Source organism: Rhinolophus hipposideros (assembly GCF_964194185.1).
Source record: "Rhinolophus hipposideros genome assembly, chromosome: 7".
Lineage (NCBI taxonomy): Eukaryota > Metazoa > Chordata > Mammalia > Chiroptera > Rhinolophidae > Rhinolophus > Rhinolophus hipposideros.
In genome coordinates, this window is record NC_138053.1 from 2,081,730 (window position 1) to 2,107,434 (window position 25,705).

The window sequence follows — 25,705 nt, forward strand, 5'->3', positions numbered from 1 at the left end:
TGGTAGCAGGGTAATGCTGGCCTCATAAAATGGGTTAGGGATTACTGACTCTTCTTCAATTTTTTGGAAGAGTTTGAGCAGGATTGATATTAGATCCTCTTTGAAGGTTTGGTAGAATTCACTAGTGAAGCCTTCTGGTCCCAGACTTTTGTTTTTGGGAAGGTTTTGGATGACTGATTCAACTTCGTTACTGGTGATCGGTCTGTTTAGATTTTCCAATTCTCCATGGTTCCACCTTGGAAGGCTATATGTTTCTAAGAACTTGTCCATTTCTTCTGGGTTATTGAATTTGGTGGCATATAATCCTTCATATTATTCTTGGATGATCCTTTGTGTTTCTGTGGTGTCCGAGATAACTTCCCCTTTTTCATTTCTGATTTTGTTAATTAGTGTCTTTTCTCTTTTTATCTTAGTGATTCTAGCCAAGGGTTGTCAGTTTTGTTAATCTTTTCAAAGAACCAGCTCTTTGTCACCTTAATTTTTTCTATTGTCTTTTTGTTCCCTGTTTCATTTATTTCTGCTCTGATTTTTGTTATTTCCTTTCTTCTGCTGGACTTGGGTTCACTTGCTTTTCTTTTTCTAGTTCTGTAAGGTGTATCGTGAGGTTATTTATTTGGGACTTTTCTTGTTTCTTGAGATATGCTTATAATGCTATAAATTTCCCTCTTAAAACTGCTTTCGCTGCATCCCAAAAATTTTGGTAGGATGTATTTTCATTGTCATTTGTTTCTATGTATCTTTTGATCTCTCCTCTAATTTCTTCTTTGACCTGGTAGTTCTTTAAAAGTATGTTGTTTAATCTCCATGTATTGGTGTTTTTTTCCTGCTTTCTTTTTGCAGTTGATATCCAATTTCAAAGCCTGGTGATCAGAGAATATGCTTGGTATGATTTCAGTCTTCTTAAATTTGCTGAGGCTGATTTTGTGTCCCAATATATGGTCTATCCTTGACAATGTTCTTTGTACACTCGAAAAGAATGTATAGTCTGATGTTTTGGGATGAAGTGCTCTATATATGTCAATTATGTCCAGTTCATCTAATATGCCATTTAAAGATCCTGTTTTGCATCACACTATACATTCTTTTCTAGTGTACATGGAACATTCTCAAGGATAGACCATATATTGGGACACAAAATCAGCCTCAGCAAATTTAAGAAGATTGAAATCATACCAAGCATATTCTCTGATCACAAAGCTTTGAAATTGGATATCAACTGCAAAAAGAAAGCAGGAAAAAACACAAATACATGGAGATTAAACAACATACTTTTAAAGAACGACTGGGTCAAAGAAGAAATTAGAGGAGAGCTCAAAAGATACATAGAAACAAATGACAATGAAAATACATCCTACCAAAATTTTTGGGATGCCGCGAAAGCAGTTTTAAGAGGGAAATTTATATCATTACAGGCCTATCTCAAGAAACAAGAAAAATCCCAAATAAATAACCTCATGTTACACCTTAAAAAACTAGAAAAAGAAGAACAAGCGAAACCCAAGGTCAGCAGAAGAAAGGAAATAACAAAAATCAGAGCAGAACTAAATGAAATAGAGAACAAAAAGACAATAGAAAAAATTAATGTGACAAAAAGCTGGTTCTTTGAAAAGATTAACAAAATCGACAAACCCTTGGCTAGACTCACTAAGATAAAAAGAGAGAAGACACTAATTAACAAAATCAGAAATGAAAAAGGGGAAGTTATCACGGACACCACAGAAATACAAAGGATTATCCAAGAATACTGTGAAGGACTATATGCCACCAAATTTAATAACTTAGAAGAAATGGACAAGTTCTTAGAAACATATAGCCTTCCAAGGCTGAATCATGAAGAACTGGAAAATCTTAACAGGCCGATCACCAGTAAGGAAATTGAATCAGTCATCAAAAACCTTCCCAAAATCAAAAGTCCTGGACCAGATGGCTTCACCAGTGAATTCTACCAAACCTTCAAAGAGGATCTAATACCAATCCTGCTCAAACTCTTCCAAAAAATTGAAGAAGAGTCAGTACTCCCTAACTCATTTTATGAGGCCAACATTACCCTGATACCAAAACCTGGTAAGGACAACACAAAAAAAGAAAACTACAGACCTATATCTCTGATGAATACAGATGCTAAAATCCTAAACAAAATTCTAGCAAATCGAATACAACAATGCATTAAAAAGATTATTCATCACGACCAAGTGGGGTTCATCCCCGGGGCACAAGGATGGTTCAACATTCGCAAATCCATCAATGTGATACATCACATAAACAAAATAAAGGACAAAAATCATATGATTCTATCAATTGATGCAGAAAAAGCATTTGATAAGATACAACATCCATTTATGATTAAAACACTTACTAAAATTGGTATAGAAGGAAAATACCTCAACATAATAAAGGCCATATACGACAAGCCCTCAGCTAACCTCATAATTAATGGTGAAAAGCTGAAGCCCTTTGCTCTACGTTCAGGAACACGACAAGGTTGTCCCCTATCACCTCTGCTTTTCAACATAGTGTTGGAAGTCCTCGCCAGAGCTATCAGGCAAGAGAAAGAAATAAAAGGCATCCAAATTGGGAATGAAGAAGTTAAATTGTCACTCTTTGCAGATGACATGATGCTATATATAGAAAACCCTAAAGACTCCACCAAAAAGCTATTAGAAACAATCAATGAATACAGTAAAGTTGCTGGCTACAAAATCAACGTACAAAAGTCCATTGCTTTCCTATATACCAACAATGAAATCTCAGAAAAAGAGATAGAAAAAACAATTCCTTTTGCAATTGCAGCAAAAAGAATAAAATACCTAGGAATAAACTTAACCAAGGATGTGAAGGATTTATATGCTGAAAACTATAAGACATTTTTGAAAGAAATTGAAGAAGACACAAAGAAATGGAAAGACATTCCGTGCTCATGGATTGGAAGAATCAACATAGTTAAAATGGCCATATTACCCAAAGCCATATACAGATTTAATGCAATCCCCATTAAAATCCCAATGGCATTTTTTAAAGAAATAGAACACAAAATCATCAGATTTGTTTGGAACCACAAAAGACCCCGAATAGCCAAAGCAATATTAAAAAAAAAGAACAATACTGGAGGTATCACACTCCCTGATTTTTCCTTGTACTACAGGGCTACAATAATCAAAACAGCTTGGTATTGGCGGAAAAACAGACACATAGACCAATGGAATAGAATTGAGAACCCAGAAATAAAACCACATAAATATGGACAGATAATTTTTGACAAAGAAGCTAAAAACATACAATGGACGAAAGACAGCCTCTTCAATAAATGGTGCTGGCAGAATTGGATAGCTACGTGCAAAAGAATGAAACTGGACTGCTATCTGTCACCATGTACCAAAATTAATTCAAAATGGATCAAAGACTTAAGCATAAGACCTGATACAATAAACTGCATTGAAGAAAACATAGGTACTAAACTTATGGACCTTGGGTTCAAAGAGCATTTTATGAATTTGACTCCAAAGGCAATGGAAGTAAAAACTAAAATAAACAAATGGGATTATATGAAACTGAAAAGCTTCTGCACAGCAAAAGAAACTATTGACAAAATAATGAGGCAACCAACTGAATGGGAGAAGATTTTCGCAAACAGTTCCTCTGATAAGGGGCTAATATCCAAAATATACAAGGAAGTCATGAAACTCAACAACAAAAAAACAAACAACCCAATTGAAAAATGGACAGAGGACCTGAAGAGACATTTCTCCAAAGAGGATATACAAATGGCAAATAGACATATGAAAAAATGCTCAACATCGCTAATCATCAGAGAAATGCAAATGAAAACCACAATGAGATATCACCTCACCCCAGTCAGAATGGCTTTCATCAACAAAACAAATAGTAACAAGTGTTGGAGAGGCTGTGGAGAAAAAGGAACTCTCATACACTGTTGGTGGGAATGCAGACTGGTGCAGCCGCTATGGAAGGCAGTGTGGAGGTTCCTCAAAAAATTACGAATAGAATTACCATATGACCCAGCAATCCGTTTCCTGGGTATCTACCCCAAAAATATAAAAGCATTTCTCTATAGAGACACGTGTACACCAATGTTCATTGCAGCTTTGTTTACGGTGGCCAAGACATGGAAACAACCAAAATGTCCTTCGATAGATGAATGGATAAAGAAGTTGTGGTACATATACACAATGGAATACTATTCGGCGTTAAGGAAAGATGATATAGGAACATTTGTGACAACATGGATTGATCTCGAGAGAATAATGCTAAGTGAAACAAGTCAGACAGAAAAAGCAGAGAACCCTATGATTTCACTGATATGTGGTATATAAACCAAAAAGAACAAGACAAACAAATGAGAAACAAAAACTCATAGACACAGACAATAATTTAGTGGTTACCAGAGGGTAAGGGGGTGGGGGGTGGGTGATGAGGGTAAAGGGGTTCAAATATATGGTGATGGAAGGAGAACTGACTCTGGGTGTGAACACACAATGGGATTTATAGACGATGTAATACAGAATTGTACACCTGAAATCTATGTAAATTTACTAACAATTGTCACTCCAATAAAATTAATAAAAAAAAAAAAAAAAAAAAAAGATCCTGTTTTGTTATTTATTTTTTTTTTTTTATGATCTATCCATAGCTGTCAATGGATAGTCCCCTAATATAATTGTGTCCCCTAGTATAATTGTGTTTTTGTCAATTTTTCCCTTTAGTTCTGTTAGTAGTTGCTTGGGATATTTTGGTGCTCCCTGATTGGGGGCATAAATATTGATGACAGTTATGTCTTCTTTTTTTATAGTCCCCTTTACCATTATGAAATGTCCATCTTTGTCTCTTGTTATCTTTTTCACCCTGAAGTCTGTTTCATCTGATATCATTATGGCTACACCTATTTTTCTATGGGTACCATTTTCTTGGAGTGTCAATTTCTACCCTTTCACTTTGAGTCTGTGCTTGTCCTTGTAGCTGAGATGTGTCTCTTGGAGACAGCATATGGTTGGGTTTAGTTTTTTGATCCAATCTGCTACTCTGTTTTTTTTTATTGGTGAGTTCAGTCCATTTACATTTAGGGTCATTATTGATATGTGAGGATTTCCTGTCATTCTATCTTTAGTTTTTTGGTAAGGCTATGTCTCCATTGTTTTTTTCCTTTGTTGTTGTCTATTATTTCTATGTGGTGGTATTGTATGATGTTTCCCTCTGTTTCTTCATTTATTACAGTATATATTTTAGTTCTGCTTTTTTTTTTTTTTGAGTGGTTACCCTTATGTTTATGTAAAATAAAGTTTGATATTTAGAGTATTCCATTTTCTTCAGCACGGTAACTTTCTCCATTCCCATATTCCAGTTCAGGCCTTTACTCTCCCCCTTTATATGATTTGGTTGCCACAAATTGTCCCTGTTGATGATGGTCGAATAGCCTCCTTTAGTATTTCTTGTAGTGCAAGTCATGTATTAGAAAATTCTCTCAGCTTCTGTATGTCTGGAAAGGTCTTTATTCCTCATTGATATCTAAAGGATATCTTTGCTGGATATATTATTCTTGTGTCATAATTTCTCTCTTTCAATAGTTTGAATATTTGGCTCTACTCCCTCCTGGCTTGTAAAGTTTCTGCTGAAAAATCTGAGGATAATCTAATGGACTTTCCTTTGTAGGTTACCATCTTCTTTTCCCTGACTGCCTTAAGGATTCTTTCTTTGTTGTTGTTTTTAGACAGCTTCAATGCAATGTGCCTTTGAGAAGGCCTGCTATGATTGAGGTAATTAGGTGTTCTATTTTCTTTTTGGATTCGAGGATCCATTTCTTTCCACAGTTTGGGAAGTCCTTTTCGATGATTTGTTTGAATATATTCTCTGTTCTTTTCTCTCTTTCTTCTCCTTCTGGTATGCCCATTATTCTTACATTGCTCTTTCTGATGGATTCAGAGAGTTCTTGTAGAGTTCTTTCATTTCTTTTAAGTCTCAAGTCTCTTCATTCCATCCGTGTAATTTCCAGGTTTCTATCTTTGATGTCACTGATTCTTTCCTCTATCTGGTCAACTCTACTACCTAAGCTGGCTGTTTCATTCTTAATTTCTTCCTTTGATTTCTTAATCTCCAGAAATTCTATTTGTGTTTTTTTTTTAATTCAATCTCTTTCTTAAAATGTTCCTGTTGTTTTTTGATTGTGTTTAAGAGTTTATTAAACTGCCTTGCTGTGTTTTCTTGCATCTCATTGAGTTTTTTTTAGAACTGCAATCTTGAATTCTCTGTCATTTAAATCACATATTTTCATATCTTTAAGTTCATTTTCTGGAGACTTTTCATTTTCTTTTTGAGCTGTCTTGTTGCCTTGGTTATTCATGGCAATTAATGATTTATTATTTCTCTTCTTAGACATCTACAGGAGTGGGTTCTGCAACAGGTTGATAGGAAGAGGTCTTTCTTTTGTTTTCCAGTTCTTGTTTGTGGAATGCTTTATTTTCTCTCCAACTGAAGGCTTTTTTTCTCTCTCACACTGTAGTGTTATGTTTTCTCTGCATTATACCAGCTTCTCACACAATGGTGGGATTGCCTGGAATACAGGCTTCTCCTCTGTTAACAGTTCACCTGGGTCATAGGTCACCCCGTTCTTGTCGGTATGTGGAGAGCTTTTGAAGTTCCAAAGCTCTTTTTGCACCAGATTTAGAGCCATGAGTTTCAGTAGCTCTGTTTACTCCAGCAGGGATCCTCCCAGATAGTTGGGGACAGGGGTCGTGTGCGTTGTGAGAGGAGGCCCAGAGCAATGGTGGTGACAACCACCACAGCCGGTCCTGCTTCTACAGCTCCCTCCCCTTTGCCTGAACTAGTTGGGCTGTCAATCTGTGAATCTGCAGATCATAATTCTCAGAACTGCTAATATTCTGGGCTTTTGATCTGACACTGCTAGTGTTCTGCTTCTAGCACTGGGCAGGTGGGGGCGGGGTGAGCACTGGGAGGGTAAGGATGAGGCGGCTAGTTTCAGCGTATTAGGCTTCCGTTCTCTGCTTGGCAGTGAGGGTTTAAACCCCTGTTTTCACCCTTCTTCCATCAGTCTTTGCTCCGACGTCTCTGCTGTGAGCGTTGGCTTCAGCCGTGTTATTTGCTGTCCCCTCAGCTCTGTTGGCCATAAACGGAGCCCTAGCAGTCTGAGTTCTTCCCTCTCCTGCAGCTGTGGTAGTTCTGGGATGCAGTGAGCTTGGAGCACTGAGCTAGGTCTGTGGCTTGCACCTGCGGGGCTCCATCTCTGCACTTCTCCCTTCCCTTCTCCTCCCGGCTCGCGCAATTTGCCCACCTTTAGGTGAATTCAGTAGTGAGACTCTTCGTCTTCTCTGTGTGCTGTGCAGGGAGTCCTTTGTGGAGTTATAATTTTTCAGTTTGTTATAAATTCCAGGGGAGATTTCCAGAGGCTCACCTCACGCCGCCATTTTGATGATATCCCGATCTAGTTACTTTTAACCTTTTCCTGCCTAAGTTTTATCTTTGGTAAAATGTGGAAGGGGAGAACCCGTTCATAGTGTTGGGTTGGGATCAGACAAGATAATACATGAAAATCTTTGTGTCTGCCGTAAAGCAAGTATTAAATCAATACTTCCTATCACTTATTATTGGTCTTTTAAATTATTAAGAAACACCTCTAGAGGTTGATCTAAGATGTAGCAGCTAGATCAGAGAGAGCAATTTCTATTTCTACTTACCTCTAGGTTCCAGGCAGCCATAGCACCCCCCTCCAGGGAACACAGATCAGGGAAAAGAGGTCCAAAGCCCATCCATGACCTGGCCTCCAGAGAAGCAGAAAAAGCACAGGCAGGCTGCTGGGTCTGCTCCCTGTACATGCTTCTGAAAGATACTGAATCTCTCTGTGCCTCTGTTTTCTTATCTGTAAAATCAGTTGCTGGAAGACTAAGGATGAATCTGTGTATGGACATTTCTTTAAGCAATGCCCCGCACATTGTCAGTGCTCAGTAAATGTCAGATATTTGGATCATCATCATGCTTCCCAGACCTGGCCTCAGCCTGGGAATGGTTTTTGTATAAGGGACTTAGTGAAAAAATGTTTTCTGAGATATTAATTGTCTAGTTCTCCTGAGATGGTTGGAAAGAAGGGTTGGGGACACAGGGACTAGTCTTGTGAGACCAGCATTGATAGCTTGTTGATTTTCTCAATTCTGTTTGTCTGTTAAACTAGGGTTTGCTGGAGAGAGCTTTTGCCTCAGACTTCATCTGAATAGAATCTTGTACTGCTGGTAGCACTGGTATCGAGCTGAATATTAGCAGTAGGAGACCTCATTTCCTGAAGGTCTACAGAAAATGTGCTGTGTACACACATACTCAGGAACCAGAGCTGAGAAATCCTGAGAGAGGTAGAGACAGGGGTCCCCAACCTGATTAGTTCTCCAACTGTGGGCCTGCAGGAATCTCCCTTTGCTCAATGATAGTTAAAAAGGCAAAGGAAGTCACAGTTTGACTAATACAAAATCCCATGTTCCAATGTCCTCTGCTAAATAGCTAGAAGCAAATTCTGTGATGAACTAGACCTCTCCTCCAAGTAGCAGACAGTCTCTGTTGAGTCACCTGTACTCCTGCAGTGCAGTTGGCACTGCCCACATGATCTTGAGCAGCTCTCCTCCAGCACTTTCCCTTCAGCCAAGGATTTGAGTTGTGAATGAGCTGCCCATTTCGCCAAAGCCAGGATATAGTTCTGAAGCATCATTTCTGCTTGTCAGCATTGGGTTTGGGGATTTCAGCCAAGGCACCATCTATGAGCATTCCTTGATGACTTTGACCAGAGTTCCGTGTGGAACCTTGAAATGCACCAGTCTCACTCTGCTGCCCTCCCTTCACCCTGTTGAGGTTCTGACAATTAGGTAGTCTCTCCCCTCTCACCTGGAAGGTAGACTGTTCAGAGACAGACCTGCTGCCCTGGCACTGAGAAGCAGGTTTGCTGCCATGTCCTGGTGCCCACTCCCCTGTTAGGCTCCCAGCTGACAGACAGCACTGCCCACTACACCGAGGCCATGAGCTTGAGTGACCCTGCCTGGTGAACACATTTTAAGTTCAGGTTTCATGAGGTCTTCATAAAAAACTACCCATGTGCTTGAGCTGCTAAGCCTTCATGAACTGTTAGAACATGGTGACAGAGAGTTGGATAATGCCCACTGCCAACAGAGACATTCCAGAGTGGGCCTGGCGAAGGAGAACCATAGTACTTGGGACATCTTTTAGTCCAGTGTTTCTCAACCTTCTTCCTCTTCTTTTTGTTTTAATAGCTGCCCCACACCCAGGTGGAGCCTTTTAAGACATCTATTTCCCTAGTTACCACCATGAAATTTTAATAGCACAGATATGCTTTGTATCTGTTTACATACTATAGCCCAGGAGGGCCACAAACTATTGTAATATCTAAGATTGTTTTTGTCCCCTAAGAATCACTTTCACTTCATTGAGGGTTATCCTGTCTCTACTGAGAATGCATATTTTAGTCTGAGACTTGTTGGCCCTCTAGTCCCAGCTATACTTAGCAGGGGTTATTTGCGGTGAGCAGGAAAAGAGGAAGGCCACGTACAAGATAGATTGACTCCATAAAAGAAGCCAGGGGTGTGAGTCTACAGGAGCTGAGTGGGGATGTTGAGGACAGGTCCCTGTGGACATCACTCATTCATAGGGTCTCTAGGAGTTGGAGCCAACTGAGTGGCATGTAATACACACACAGAGGGTTAGTGCATGTGTGTCACAAGCGTGTTTGTCTGAGATTTGGAGCCACATGGAGCCAGCTCAGTGTGAATTCCAGGAAGACTGGGCTATTATCTTTCTTCAGCTTCCAATTTTCCATTTTTACAAATACTGGATGACTATCTTTAGGCAAACATCTTGGTCTTAATTTAAGATCATCTCCTTGCTTTGTCTTTTTCTTTAAAAGTAAGTTATTATCTCAAAAAGAACCAGCATGCTACAGCATCTGAAAATACTGCCAGTCAACATCCAGATGAGTGGAATGCAGAAGGGAGCCTGTCTCCTGTCTGGACCTCTGCCAGTCCTGGGCAGTATTCTTTTCAGAAATATTCACTCATTTGACAGGCAAGATACTAATTCATTGTTGCTTAAATTAACTTTCTTATGGTAACTAGTGATGGTGAAATATTAGATCCTTTTATTTTGTTGAATGGTGAGAGATAAATCAATTCCTTCTCAGTAGTCCACTGAATGCCCCACCCCACTTAGTAGCTAAATTTTTCCTTTCCCACTGACTTTCCATGCCTCCTTTATCCTCTAGAAAGTTTTATCTGAATTATTGACATCTTCATGATGACATCTGCTTGGCTTTTTGAAATAGTTCTGAATGAGGGATCTTTAAAGGCAATTGCACTCTGGGAGTGGATTAAGGGTCTGCACTTTGGCGAACTTGTGTGTCGACCCATGGGCTGTCTTCACCGGCTGGGGCCAACATGTTGTGAGCTCTTGGTGAAGACACCCTCTTGGGCAGTCCTAAGGGTGCAGAATGCCACACTAAGTCATTGAAGTTTGGACGATACCCTGAATGTCTGCTTTTGTCTGAGTTGGCTCAGGTCCATCTTTTGGTCAGTGTTAGCGCTAGCATGAAAAATCCCATAGATGCTGACATGAACAAAGAAAAAACAAGCAAGAGACAGCATTCGTTCATTCTATAGGTACATACTGAGTGTCCACCATGGTGCGGGATATACAAAGAAGTTTCAGAGTAGGTCCCTGACCTTACAGAGCCCACAGTCCACGTGGGAGATAAGCATGCAAATCAGTGACTAAGATACAGTGTGATATGTTCTATGGTGGATGCACATTAAGTTAGTAGGAGAGACAAGAAAGTTTGGCCAGTCTGTCTAGTGAGATGAGGAAGTGTCAGGAAGAAAACGAAAAAAGAACATGATATTTAAGCTCCATCTTAGAGAACAAGATGGCAGTCACCAGGTAGATAAGTGGGGGAAGGCATCCTAGATGTACAGAGGAAGGGAACTCTGAAAGAGGATGGCATTTTGTGGGGAACAAAAGGTGGCAAAACTCATAGTGGGACTTGAATGCTGTCCTGAGGTGATTTCCTTATTTTTGAAGATGGCATTGATTTATAAAGCATGATCAGATATGTTTTGGAGGAAGTACAGTCAGAACTGTCTGGAAGATAGTGTGGAGGTGAGAGTGTGAGGGCAGAAAGCCATTCGACTAGTCACATAGTAAATTATAACCAGGAACATGAATTCTTGGAATCATTTTCCCACCATAGTCTTTAACAAGGAAAATAGAACAGCCACAGGTATCTAAGAGGTAAATTCAATAAGACTCGACAACTAAATTTATGTGTGGGCAACAAAGATGAAGGAAGAGATAAAGATGAAGTCACCGTTTCTGTCATGCACAGCTGGGCAATTTGAGGTCCCGGAGGAATAGCAGGTGAGACGTGTGGTCATTAGTGAGGAGGTGCTGGTTGGGCATAGAGATAGAAATACTGACAATTAGGAATATGTGGTACTGGATGTACTAAGAATTGCAGTAATTTCTTGAGTTCCTTTTGATATTTTAAGAATGTTGCACAATTTTTAGTAATGCTACTAGCTCTTTATTTATTGAGGTCATGCCAAGGAGAAAAACCTGGAAATGTTTATTTCATGGGGTATAGTAAGTCAGTTTCAGCTATTTTTCTATTCATATTCATATGTTTTCCTTCCAGGGGATGGCCAGGTGGATTTTGATGAATTCATGACAATTCTTGGCCCCAAACTGGTGTCTTCAGAAGGTCGTGATGGTTTTCTCGGAAACACAATAGATAGCATATTCTGGCAGGTGAGTACGAATTTTTTTTTTTTTTTTAAAGATTAAGCTTGATAGTAAATGTGTCTGAGACTAATTTTAAACTCTGAATTCTTGAGCTTCTGTTCAGCACATGAAGATTTTTTTCTGGGCTGGAGTGATATATATATATATTTGACATCTAAATTGAGGTCCATACTAGGTTTTCTGAATCAAGAATGAAAACTATACTCATTTAAAGGTTGGAGGAATAAAATTTTTTTCTTATATCAAAAAGAGTTTTACAGTTTGGAGAAATGAGACTCCTTTACTTCTGATTGACAAAAGTCTTTTTCTTAGGGACACTTAAAAAAAGACACATTAGTATTAACTGACACCAATTCTGTCCCTGGTTCCAGGAGACCTTTGCTGAGAGGATGTCATGGTTGTCATGTGTGTTTGGATCCTATCAATACTCTTAATAAGACAGAATGATTTTATCTAAGAATTTGTGTTCGATGCTTCTCAATTTGCGCCTGTTTCTGTCTTGCAAAATCTCTAAGGAAATTCCAGATATCTACCTTTGAATTATGAAAGTGCTATAATTCATTTTTATATTAGTTCTTTAATCTTATAATGTGACTATTATTTCATGATTGTGGACTTTGGAGAATGGGTTATCAACCATTATATTAAAAATTTGAGTCAAATAATTTGACAAATTAAATTAAATTATTGGTTAGACATGTAAAACACCGTTCAAACACGGCATGGTTTCTTGAATTTCTTGATGTGTTTGTTTTTTTCCTTAACTGAAGATATTTATGTAACCTAGAAAAGGATTGCAGTTGACTTGTACCTCTAGTCGGATTCTGTTACCTATCTTGCAGATAACCAACAAGTAGTAAGAACATGTTATATGCTCTGTAGTCTAACAGTTACTGTGGGTTTTACAAAAGACATTTAAGACACAGTCCTGGGTATTTAAGAACATGGTTGGGGAAACACAATTAAGAGAGGAAAAACAAAGGAGTGATTAATTGGTGTGGTGGTTACTAGACTGGAATCTCCTTGAGGCCAGGGGCTTCACTGTTGTAGTGCTCTGGCACCTGGCACATTGCACACAGCAGGTTGTCAGTAACAATTGTCTTGAATAGAACAAATAGAAATTCAATAAAGGAGACAAATGTGGTCTTGAGGGGTCAGGTAAGGCTTCAGGAAATGGGGACACTTGTTTTAAACTTTGAATCATGGGGGAAATTAAGTGAGCAAAGTAAGAAAAGTAAGCATTTCAGGCCTGCCATGACAAAAACTATGAAAATGGTGGAGATAATGAGTACGGGGAAGTCATGAACCATACTCAAGGTACAGTTTGAAGGGCAAGACCTCAAGACCATTGGCAGGATGGATTTAGGTCCTGAGAAAAGAGAAGAATTGAGATGACTCTAAGGTTCCCAGCTGGCTTTGATTGACAGGAATAAGATCATGGAAAAAAGAAGTCTTTGTGGTGTAGAATTCTAAATTGGACATGTTGAGAGTAAGGTTAGGGTCAGATAACCAAGAGAAGGAGGAAGTGTATGCACAGTTGAAACCAGGGATGAACATGGACCAGGGCTGAAAACCCTGGGATTCACCAGATCTCGTGGGTGAGATCATAGGCAGGGATGAGCTCACTGGGGAGGGTGTATAGGTGAAGAAGGACAGAGAGATAGGACCTGTTCCTGGGGGGTTAGGGACAGGGGACAATGAGACTGAGTCTCTGACCTCCACACTGCAGAGGCACATCAGGAGAACACAATCTCCTCGAACTGTGGTCATGATCAGCCCTGATTCTTCCTAGAAGAGGACTTCCATGACCCTATTTGCCACTTGATGAGAATATTCCACATGCAATGTCACAGGTAACCCTTCAGTTATGACTGCATACTTGGAAGAACAGATAGGTAGAGTGCCCTGGAAGAAATGAAAAATAAACATGTAGATAAGAAGGTAAAGAAGCACTGCTTCCCACCTGGCCATCTTCCAAACCATACAGACCCACTCTGGATGGATATCGGGAATTCTTTCTCTCCCTGGTTTCCCTTCTCTGCTCTTCTTTATTCTCCACTCTGAATACTTTCTACCCATTTGCCTCTCTCTGCCCTCAGGGCCCACTCTAGCCTAAGAGAATGCTGCAAGGTCTCCAGGCTCTCAGCATTCTTCTTGGCCCCCATCCTGGAGGGGAAGGAGCTGCAGGGAGTTAAAGCCTCATGTGTTCTGGGTACTTCATAGTACAACATCTACACAGTGAGGAAATATTCCTCTCATTATATATTGACTGCCTCTACCATAATTTGGAGAGGCTATTATGCTCTTAAAGTTTCTGTGTTTTTGTCTTACCAAAGACCCCCCTTCTTATCCAAGGGTGATAAACAAATGGGGTGGGGAAATGAGAGGAAAGGACAAAAATTCCATTCTGAAATATTTGAATGAATGCCAGAATGTATGGCTGGGGCTTTCCTCTCCTGCTGATGCTCACTCAGCTCCGAATTTTATTGCTAGGAAAGGAGAACAGACATCTATCAATCTCAGTAGTCAGCTGCCCTCTCCCCCTGCCATTTGTCCATTCAGAGTCAGAGTGAAAAATGGTACTAAACTATCCAGAGCATCACATTCTTCCTGGAAAAAGTTCATATTTCCAGCACTTGAGTGATTCAGCGATTTTTCAGGTTTAAAAGAACGTTGTGTGTGTGCGTGTGAGCATATGCACATGTATGTGTGTGTTTGCTTTGCCACAGTGGTGGAAATGGTATAGAAAAAGAGCAGCAGGAAGGCAGCTTTCTGTGCTGGAGATCCAGGCAAAGGATATCGATATCAGGAGGTACCAGTATTCTAGAAAGGAGAAGACCATTCATTTAAGATACTCTGACAAGACTTCCCACCAGGGACAAAGTCACAGACATAACGGTACACCTGGCAGAGTGCATTCATGATCTGTTTGCTGCATAATAGCTGACTCCAAAAGGTAGTGACGTGAAATGATAAATCTTTTTTATCTCATATAGTTTCTGTGGTTCAGGAATTTGAAAGCGGCCTCGCTAGGTGGTTCTGGCTTAGGGTCTCTCATGAAGTTGTTGTCACGATGCTGGCTGGGGCTGTGATCATCTGAAGGTTTGACTGGGGCTGGAGGCTGTGGTTCAAAGTAGCTCACTCACATGGCTGGCAAGGTGCTGCTGGCTGCTGGCAGGAAACCTCTGGTCCTTGTCACACGGATACCTCCATATTGCTGCTCGTGTGTCCTCATGACATGGTAGCTGGCTTCCCTCAACACAAGTGATCCTTGAGGAGACAAGGCAGAAGCGACAATGGCTTTTCTGACCCAGCCTTGGAAGCCAAACTCCATCATTTCTGCAATGGCCCCTTGGTTATACAGGTCGTTCCTGCTTAGGGTGGGAGAGGACTAGCTCTGGAGGCAAAGGCAATTGGGGCCTCCTGGAGGCCAGCTACCACAGAAGGTGAAGATTCTGTAACTGGGTTTCCACTGCTCAGCCCCTCCTGCTGCCACAGCCTTTCATTTGCCCCAGGCCTTGGTTTCTTCCCACCTTAGAGGAAACCTGTGACCGTGCTGTTCTCTGGCTTCTGAGAAGTGATCGTACCGGGCACTAGCCTCGTCTTGCTAATCCAATCTGTTCCCAGTGCTCCCACCTACTGGCTTTCTGTCCTACAGTGACAAGGTGAAAATAAAGTCAGATAGGAGTCTGCAAAAACAGCTGTTTATCAGTTGGTGCTAGTCCTAAAAGTTACGAGTCCCTGGCTCTTTGCAGGAAATTGGTATCAGAAGGTGCTTGGCCCCCGATGCAGCCTCGCTCCTAAGGAGAGTGGTTGGAGGGCCGTGCCCGCAGTCTCCGTTTTCCCAGGGCACTCAGCCTGGTGTGAGGCTCACAGATTTCTTGGCAGCCAGTTCAGAACCTTTCTCTTATGTAATAATAACCTGTGCAATTGTTACTGTGTTCTTATCCTTCAGTCATCAATTTTCTGTGTGTTTGCTGTTACCGCAGTGATATATTTGGGGAAGAAATGTGGAATGAAATTGTGTTTGAAGTCGGCCTTAGGTCTTGGTGTATGTTGATGGCGGAGAGGAGGGAAGCGGACCACTGAACGGGGCTGGGACTCGGGATTGGAGGAGCTTTCATGCTCAGTGCTTCAGGTTGATTGCAACTGCTGATAAGTGGGGTCCTCAATCACTGTTGTCCCACCATTCATTCACGTCACACACCTTTGTCCACTTATACCCAGAATGAGAGTCTTTACTACTGTAGATGCCCCCCGTGGCAGAGGAGAGAGCCCCACTGCTGCATCACAAGCTTTACCCACATCGTCACAGAGGCCGTGAACTCCACCCCTGTGCCCTGTCTTCTGCACTGACTATGCAGACAGCCCCCAATGAGAAGGGTGATGACAGGGACCACAGGAGATCAGACAGCTCTGCTGATCTCGGGGTCCAGCTGACACTTCTGTTAAACTCTTCTCCCTCTGGAGAAAGAGAGAAATGAGTTTACACTTAGAGAGCTGAGCTGTGTGTATGTCTTACTGTAGGTACTGGAAGGCACGAGTAAAGTACTTTGCCTACCGTGACTCTGAAAAACATCGAATGGGTGCTCCAAAACTGGGCTCCTTTGCTCACATTTTTATCTTGTTCACAGTCAAGCCTCATTCATTAAAACATGACGAACTTCGAGTTTCTGTTTTTAAGAAGTGAAATACACTAATATTCAAGCAAATGGATGTTTTCATGGGGTGGTGCTAGGTGTGTGAGGATGCTTTTGAGTCTGGAGGTCAGGAACAAGAAGCTCATATGGTCTCCCTGAGAGTGTTGCCTAGATGTCCTGAGCCTTCTTGCCCATATGTATGGGTTGTGATCATAGCATTTACCCCACAGCTGTGTGCAATGTCCAACACACTGTGAGTTATCCTAGAATAAAAATGTGGGGGATACCCATCCCCAGACTTGGTCCAGATCAGGGCCTATTTCTCACACTGACTTCTCCATCAATATACTTGCTCAGCATCCTCTCCTGATGTCTACTCCTCCCCATCTGGTGTGATAATACACAGCAGGCATAGTAAAAGACCTCTAGCTTCTCCCCAGGTATCACTCCAGGCTTGTCCTATGTCCCTCCATCCAAAATTCTTGTGCTGGTGTCATGTCTTTCCTGGCTTTCCATTTCCGCTGTGGTTCTGGACTCTTGATTTCTGTCCCATGGGATTGTGTATGTGCTGGCTCCAGGGCCATGGCTGAGATGGGCGAGGACCTGGACTGAAAGTTGACTTGTGGGCAGCTGAGAGCACTTGATGTTCCATGTTCATGACATGAGAGAAACACTGCAGGAAGTTACACATACAGTACAATCCAAATCTGGTATGCATAAAGGGACTGGAAAGAAATATTTCAAAACACCGACAGTGATTTTTTTCATGTGTGGTAGGATTATGAGTGATGATATATCTCTGTATTTTCCAAAATCTTGACAGTGGACATATGTTACTTTTATAATCAGAAAAATAAAATTAAAGAACAGAAAATGCAGACCCCAGCTAGTCAGGTATCTATTAAATATCTATAATTTTTTCATCTGTAAAACTGGAGATTACCTGTCTCACAAGGTTGACTGTTGATAAAACTTGCAGGGAAAGCAAATGAAAAAGACAGAAGAAATCATATTCATTCCTGTGAGACATTTTTTGCATGGGGCCGAGACATAGAAAATACCAGGACTTCTCCTTCTTGTATTTTAAGAATAGCTGGCATTCCACTCGGCAGTCTCTCCTCACGTCAAACCTGGCACCAACAGGATTGTTTTCCCCTCAATATTTTGTCAGTGTGCCACTCTATCAGAACTGTGGATCCAAAGCTGCCGCTCTTCAGGCCTTAACCACCTAATGGAACCTAAGTAGCTTTCGGCAGCGAGGCCCATCACGAGGCCTATTAGACTGACAGCAAGGGCTTTAGTCCCCGGAGCAGTTTTACTGCGGGTAAACATGGAGGATGGAAAGTACTGGTGTTAGCAGGGGGTCTACTCCTGTGTTTCCCGAACCAGCAGCAGCAGCGGCACCTGGGACCTGTTAGAAATGCAAATGCCCCGCCTCAGAAACACTGAATCTGAAGCTCCCAGGTGGGCCAGCCCAGCAGTCTGGGTTTCCAGAAGCCCTCTAGGTGACCTGCTTTTCGTCCACGCGTCAGAGCTGCTGAGTCCCTGAGATTTCAGTGACTTGTCCTATGAGGCAAGCATCTGATCAGGCTCATCGGTCTGCCTCAGACTGGAGTAATTTAGGTTTTTTACAGATTTATCCATATTTATGACTGCCTTTGGCTTTAGCCTATATGATGCTACAGGCATACCTTGGAGCTGGTGAGGGTTCAGTTCCCGACCACTGTAATAAGGGGAGTCTCACAATAAAGTGAGTCATAGATTTTTGCTGGTGGAGGGTCTTGCCCTCAGTCTGTAAAAAATGCAACATCTGTGAAGTGCAATAAAGTGAAGTGCAATAAAATGAAGTCTGCTTTTATATGTTTTAACTGTCTCTAAAAGGGGAAGAAATTGCATATCAGTATGTAATTACTTTCCTAACTTGGAAATGCCTTTCTAAGCATTAAAGCAATGAAAAAAATCATAAATACAAATTCTTAACAAATGATTAAATTAATATTTCAAAAATGAGCAAACAGAAAAAATATGGCATAAAGCATATGTGAAGAGCATTTCTAAAGCAGTATGGAAACCTCTTAACATGACAATAGAGAAATGGGATAAGGAACAACAGACAATTGATAGATACTTTCCATAAACATATCAAAACAGTTCAGCCTCACTGGAAATCTAAGAAATGTCATTTCAAATTGTAACTGGATAACATTTTTCTCCTATCAGATTAGAAAAGAGTAAAACGTATTCTAATAGTGCTATCAGGACAGATAAAATGTGCAAACTCATATGGTACTGGGAGAAACATAAATTGTGAAACTTTTCTGAAAACTTTCTGGAGATACTTAGCCACAACTTTTCGAATGTTTATACCCTATAATTAAAAATATTTCTATGTCCAGGACGCTGTCATTTGAAATTAGTCAGAAATGTAGAAAATGCAGTTACAAAGATGGACTATTGTACAATTATTAAAAATAATATTTTCACTTTACAGGCTGTAGAGGGTGACTTTACAGTACAATTGCATCACTGTTCTATATCTATTCTACATCCATGTATATTCACAGAGAGATAAAAACTGGAGAAAATGTAATAATTCTGGTGATACTAATTGTTATGGATTGAAATACATGTGAATGTAATTTTTTATTTTTCTTTGTTTTTACTTTCTGAAATTTCTACAATTAGTCATATGATCTACACTGTTATTTTTTAATGAAGTTAAAATCTCAAATCAACAAAATCACATTCTCAAACAACTGTTTTCAGTGGCAAAAAGAGTGATTAGAGTTTATAATACACATGCTCGTTATGGTAAACAAAACACAAAGTTGATATGAAAATATAAAAGCATTAAATCAGTTATTGAATTGTACACTTGAAACCTATGCAATTTTGCTAATCGTCACCCTAATTAATTTAATTTAAAGAAAAGCGTATCATCAGAATTATAGCCCCCAGCTGCCAGGACAAAAGAAACTGTTGCCAGGCCCCTGACAGACAACGCCCGCCCAAAGCAGCTGTGCGGGCCTCTGCTGAGAAAGCCACAGGAGACTCAAGGCTTGCTACAGTCCCCAACTTACCAGTTACCGTATATCCAATTAGTGTGTTGAAAAGTCACATTTTAGGAGTATGTCTGAATTGATTTTATAATCAGAAACAAATAAATTTAAAGTGATTTTTTAAATCCCTTCTAAATAAATTCATGACTGGTTCCTGAGTGTGTGGCGAGGATGGGCTGACAAGTGATCACAACAGGAAGAGGAAACAGTCCCTGGTTACATTAACAGGAAAGTCTTAATTCGTATATGCAATAGAAGCTTCCCAAGTTCTATGTAAAGTTATTTACGAAACACACAGGGTCTGTGTGTAACATGTACAATGTAGACTCTCAGGAAAGCATGGCGTTTTCATCCCAAGTTACCTGAATGAAGAGGACAGGAGGAAATGGAAAGATGGTTGGACTGATCCCTTCAAGGGTAGAATCTTGCATTCCAAGTCAGGGGAGTACAGAAAGGATCAAGGGAGATGCGAAAGCCGGTTAGGGATTCGTGGGGTCATCAGGCAGACAAATCCTCTAAAACCTGTAACAAATAGCATCCACCTGAAGGCAGGTTTCTGAAAGGGATGGGCTGTGCTTCAGGGATGGTGTCCTGGGGACACTAAGAAAAATGGATTGAGTTATGGTTGACATTTAAAAAGCTGTACATATTTTATATACAGAATTTCTTGAGTTTGGGGATAAGTAAGATCCATGAAACCATCATTATCATCCAGGCTATAGGCATACCTGTCTCCGCCCAGTTTCCTCTCCCCTCCATATTATTATTACTACTACCACTATAGTTGCTATTATTTTGTGTGTGATAAGAACACTTTACATAAGATCTACCCTCATAGCAAATGTAAAGTACACCATATTGTTAGCTATAGGCTCTGTGCTGCACAGCAGATCTCCAGAACTTACTGGTCTTCCACAACTGGCTATCCAGAGTAAAGACTAACAATGGACAGCCATGGTCTCAGATTTGAAAACTGAAGCATTCTCTGTATTGGGTCCCATCCAGATCAGGAGTGTGGATATGGTTTTTGTTGCAGCAGTCCTCACTGGAGTGTTTGAAGCAGCGGAGTGGTGTGTGGTTTACAGGCAAATGACATCACTGCTGCTGTGTGGAAGGAGTGTAGGGAGCGAGAATGGAAGGGGGGACTTGGAAGCTATTTCAGGAGTCAGAGAGTAGGGTTTCCATGAGGATGGGAGCAGCTGAGCTACTGAGAAGGGGAGAGGTACACATTTTATGTGGGAGGGAGAGCTATTCATTAATAAAATTGCAATGTTTTCATTATGTATTCATTATTACCATTTATACTTACAAATAGCCAATTGCCCCATCTGCTATTTTTGCCTTGAATGCTCCTTTTCTGATATTAATACTAATCTCATCTGTCGTGTGGGGTCTCCTGTGGGGTCTCTGGTCCCGCTCCCCACATAAGAACGCAGGATATGGTGAGGTCAAAAAGGAACACCCACGGAGTAGGTAAAGTAAGTAGGGAAGTCATACCACTATGGTCTCACTGGAGGCTGTGTTCACACAACGTGCGACTTGCTGTCCGCTTTGCTGCCAATAGACCGACTCTCCTCGACTCTCCTCGACTCTCCTTCAGTCTCCTCCTTCACTCTCCTCGCTCCCCTCTGTAGCCACGGCAGTTATATCAGTGGCCAATGGCTCAATGGCTACCGCTGATGACCAACCAGCCACAGCTGATGACCAACCAGCCACAGCTGATGGCCATCTACTGTCCGAACCAGCACCTCTCCACATGAGGCCAAGAGCCTGGAAACTGCTTTCTGGGGCTCTGTCCCCACATCATCTCATTTGCTTTTTGTTGTCTTTAGTGGGTATATCCCTACCCATCCTTTGCCTTTAAAAAATTCTGCTTTTGTAGGTCTCCTTCTCTTTACAAAAATCATAGTGTCAGATTTATTTTTATAAGCCAGTCTGACAGAATTTGTCTTTTAATAGTGCGGTTTAATCCATTGACAATCTTTTTACAACTGGTGTTTGTTCACGATTCAATAGTCCAATATTATTCTTTTTGGTTCTAAGTTATATCCTTTGTTTTCTGTCTTTTGCTATACTGATCGTTTTGTATGCTTTATCTTCTAATTAAATACAAAGATAGCTCTTCTAGTTATAATCCTTTTACTGATTTTACCTTTATGAAATATGTATTAAAATGATATTTGTCTGAATATTAAAGTCAAAGGAATAAATAACTCCTGTGTGTAGGTTTGCATGTCCACCCCACGATCAGTGGAGTGAACACTTCCATCGCATTCCCACACCTTCAACCCATCCCTAACTGCTGCCAGCCATTAATCTGCCCTCCATTTCCAAATTTTGTCATTTCCTATAAGGAAATTTGGCTTTTATTTATTCTTCCTTTACTTCCCAATTCCTGTTAATTTAATCTGGCATTATATATTCTGTGTTTTTTTTTAAAAATTATTGAAATGGTTGTAGATTTACATGCAGTTTTAAGAAACAGTTCAGAAATATCCCATGTACACACAACCCAATTTCCTCCACTGATAACATTTTGCAAAACCATAATACAATATTATAGTGGGATTTTGACATTGATAAAATTCACCACTTTCTTAGGACTTCCCCAGTTGTACTTGTACTCATGTGTGAGTGTGCATGTTTACTGCTGTAGTTTTATCCTGTGTGTAGGTTTGCATGTCCACCCCACGATCAGTGGAGTGAACACTTCCATCGCATTCCCACACCTTCAACCCATCCCTAACTGCTGCCAGCCATTAATCTGCCCTCCATTTCCAAATTTTGTCATTTCAAAAACTTTATATACATGGAATCATACAGCATGTAACCTTTTGGGAATGACTTTTTTTCACTCAATGTGATGTCCTTGAGATTCATTCAAGTTGTTGTGTATCAAAAGTTTGCTCCCTTTTATTAATGAGTAATAAAATATCATGGTGTGGATGTTCCACAGTTTATGTAACCACTCACCTATGAGGGACATCTGGACTGTTTCAAGTTTTGGTCTATTACAAATAAAACTGCTATTGACATTGTGTGCAGGTTTTTGTGGGACCATAAGTTTTCATTTCTGTAGGGTAAATGCCCTTGAGTGTAATTACTGGACTGTAAGATAGTTGGGTGTGTAGTTTTATAAGAAACTGCCCAACTGTTTTCCAGAGCAACAGTAATAATTTACAGTCTTACCAGCAACATGTGACTGAGCCAGTTTCTCTGTATTGTCAACAGCTTTGGTCTTGTCGTTCTTTCTATTTTAGGCATTCTAATAGGTGTATCGTGATATCTCATTGTGTAATTTCCATTTCCCTGATGGGTCATCTTTCCCAGTGCTCATCTACCATCAATATATCTTCTTTTTTTCATGTCTGTTCATGTCTTTTGCCCATATTCTAACTGGATAGTTGTTTCTGTTTTGTTTTACTATTGAGATTTGATAATTCTTTATATAACCTAGGTACTACTCCTTTGTTACATATGTTTGCAAATACCTTCTCCTAATACATAGTTTATCTTTTCATCCACTTTACATGGGCTTTGGCAGAGCAAAAGTTCTTAATTTTGATGAGGTCAACTTGATCAATTTTTCTCATTACAGAGTGTGTTTTTGATGTCAAGCCTAAGAACTCTGTGCCTAGTAAATCACTAAATCACAAAGATTTTCTCCTGTTTCTTCTAAAAGTTTTGCATTTTATATTTAAGTTCCAGTTTCATATTGAGTAAGCTTTTGCAGAAGGTATGAGTTTTGAGTCGCATTTTATGTTTTTGCCTGTGGATGCCCACTTGTTTTCCATCATTTGTTGAAAAGGCTGTGCTTTGTCCATTGGATTGCTTTGACAACTTTGTCAAAAGTCAGTTGAGCATATTTATGGCAGTCTATTTCTGGGCCTCTGTGCTGCTCCACTGGTCTCTATGTCTATCCCTCTGCCAGTACCACACTGCTTTGATTACTGTAACTATATAGAAAGTCTGAAGATCAGGTAAGTGATTCCTCCTACTTTATTCTTTCATGTCAAAATGGATTTAGCTATCTAGGATCTGTGTTTTTCCATATAAATTCTAGAATAAGTTTGTCTATGTCTACTAAAACTTTGCTAGGGTTTTGATAAGACTTACACTAAACCTATGGATGAATTTAGGGAGAACTGACATCTTTATTATGTTGAGTCTCCCAGTTTATGAAAATAATATGTCTCTTAATTTATTTTGGTCTCTTTGATTTCTTTCTTCCACATTTCATGATTTTCAACATACAGATTCTACTCTTGCCTTGACAAGTGTATACTTAGGTATTTCATCTCCTTTGGAACAAATGTAACATGTTTGTGGTTAGTAAATAGAAATGTTTCTTGAGATTATGATGGGCTCTGCAAACAGAGGCTTATTTCTTCCCTACCAATCTATATGCACTTTATTTCCTTTTCTTGCCTTATTTGCTGGCTATAATTTCTAGTATTATGTTGAATATCAGTGGTGAGAGTTAACATTCTTGGCTTCTCCCCAATCTTGTGAGGAAAGCATTCAGACTTTTCAGCCTTTCACATTAAGTATGATGTGTGCTGTAGGGTTTTTGTAGCTGCTCTTTACCAAGTTCAGTTAATTCTCCCTTTATTCTTAACTTGCTGAAACTTTGTATCATGAATGATCTGTGTCAATTGATATGATTATATAAGATTTTTACTCTTTAGTTTTTTTTGTTTATGCTTTTGTAAAAAAGGATAACCTCAATTTGAACATAATTAAGGTTTATTAATTATGAACTTTTAAAAAATGTGTTAATATTTATAAATTTAATTTTAACTATAGTTGACATAAAGTATTATATTAGTTTGAGGTGCACAACATAGTGATTCAACATTTATATACTTTACAAATCGATCACCACAGTAAGTCTAGTCACCATGTATCACTGTATGTAGTTATTATGACATTACTGACTCTATTTCCTGTGCTGTACATTACATCCCTGTGGCTTATTCTATAACTGGGTGTTGTACAACTGGATGGCATGATTTTTGACTATTGAAGTTGCATACCTTAAATGAATCAGACTTGTTCATGGTGCATAATTTTTTTATACGTTATTGGATTCAGTTTGCCAGTATTTGATTAGGATTCTTATACCTAAGTTCATCAGAGATATTGGTCTGAAGTTATTCTTTTTGGTACCATCTGTCTGATTTGAGTATCAGGCCTCATAAAATGATTGGAGAAGTGTTACTGTCTATTTTATTTTATGGAAGAGATAGTGTAAAATTGATGTTAATTCTTATTTAAATATTTGGTAGAATTCTCTACTGAAATTATCTGGGCCTAGAGATTACTGTTTCAGGGGCTTTTATATTATAAATTCAATTTCCTTAATGAGTATTGCGCTGTTCAGATCTATTTTATCTGTTTGAGTTCTTGGCAGTTTGTGGTTTTTGAGGAATTGGTCCAATTCTTATAAGTTGTTGCATTTATGAACATAAAGTCGTTCAGAGTATTCCCTTATTACTTTTTTAATGGTTGCAGGATTCATAGTGATACTCCCTATTTCATTCCTGACATTTGTGATTTCAGTCTTCTCTTTTATTTTTTGTTACTCTTGTTAGGCTTGCAAATTTTATTCATTTTTTTCCCCAAAGAATCTGCATTTCAGTTTCATTGATTTTTCTCTGTTTATTTTGTTTGCAGTTTCGTTGACTTCACCCTTATCTTTATTATTTTCTTTCTGCAAACTTTGGGTTTTTTGTTTTGTTTTGTTTCTTCTTTTTCTAGTTTTTTTTTCTTTTTTTTACTTAAAAAAATGAAAGGAACTTAAATATTGATTGATGTTATATTTTTACTTTATTCAATTCTCCATATTTTTACTTAATTTGTATATTCTCTTTTGAACCATGGATTATTTAGAATTATGTTATTAAATTTCCATGTATTTAGAGATTTTCCTAGTGTCTTCCTATTACTGGTTTCTAGTTTGATTCATTGTAGATAAAGAACATACTTTGTGTGATTTCAATTAATTAATTTTTGAGGTTTGTTTAATAGTCTCAGATACAGTCTATCTTGGAGAATGTTCCATGATCACTTTAAAATATGTGCTTTTCTATGTTGTTGGGTGGAGTGTTCCATATGTGTCAATTGGATTCTACTGGTTGATTGTGTTGTTTAGATCCTGCAGATACTTGCTTATTTTCTCTCTCATATTTTACC

The 25,705-nt window shown here is 39.5% G+C and overlaps 1 protein-coding gene across 2 annotated transcripts in view; it reads left to right on the forward strand.

The window, feature by feature from the left end:
- Positions 1-25,705, forward strand: part of CALN1 (calneuron 1) — a 583,103-nt gene that overhangs the window by 368,537 nt on the left and 188,861 nt on the right. For both annotated transcript variants that reach the window (XM_081053080.1, XM_081053081.1), the window contains one exon: positions 11,705-11,817. In XM_081053080.1, the coding sequence (XP_080909206.1) occupies positions 11,705-11,817 (113 nt within the window). The remainder of the gene's footprint in view (positions 1-11,704; positions 11,818-25,705) is intronic.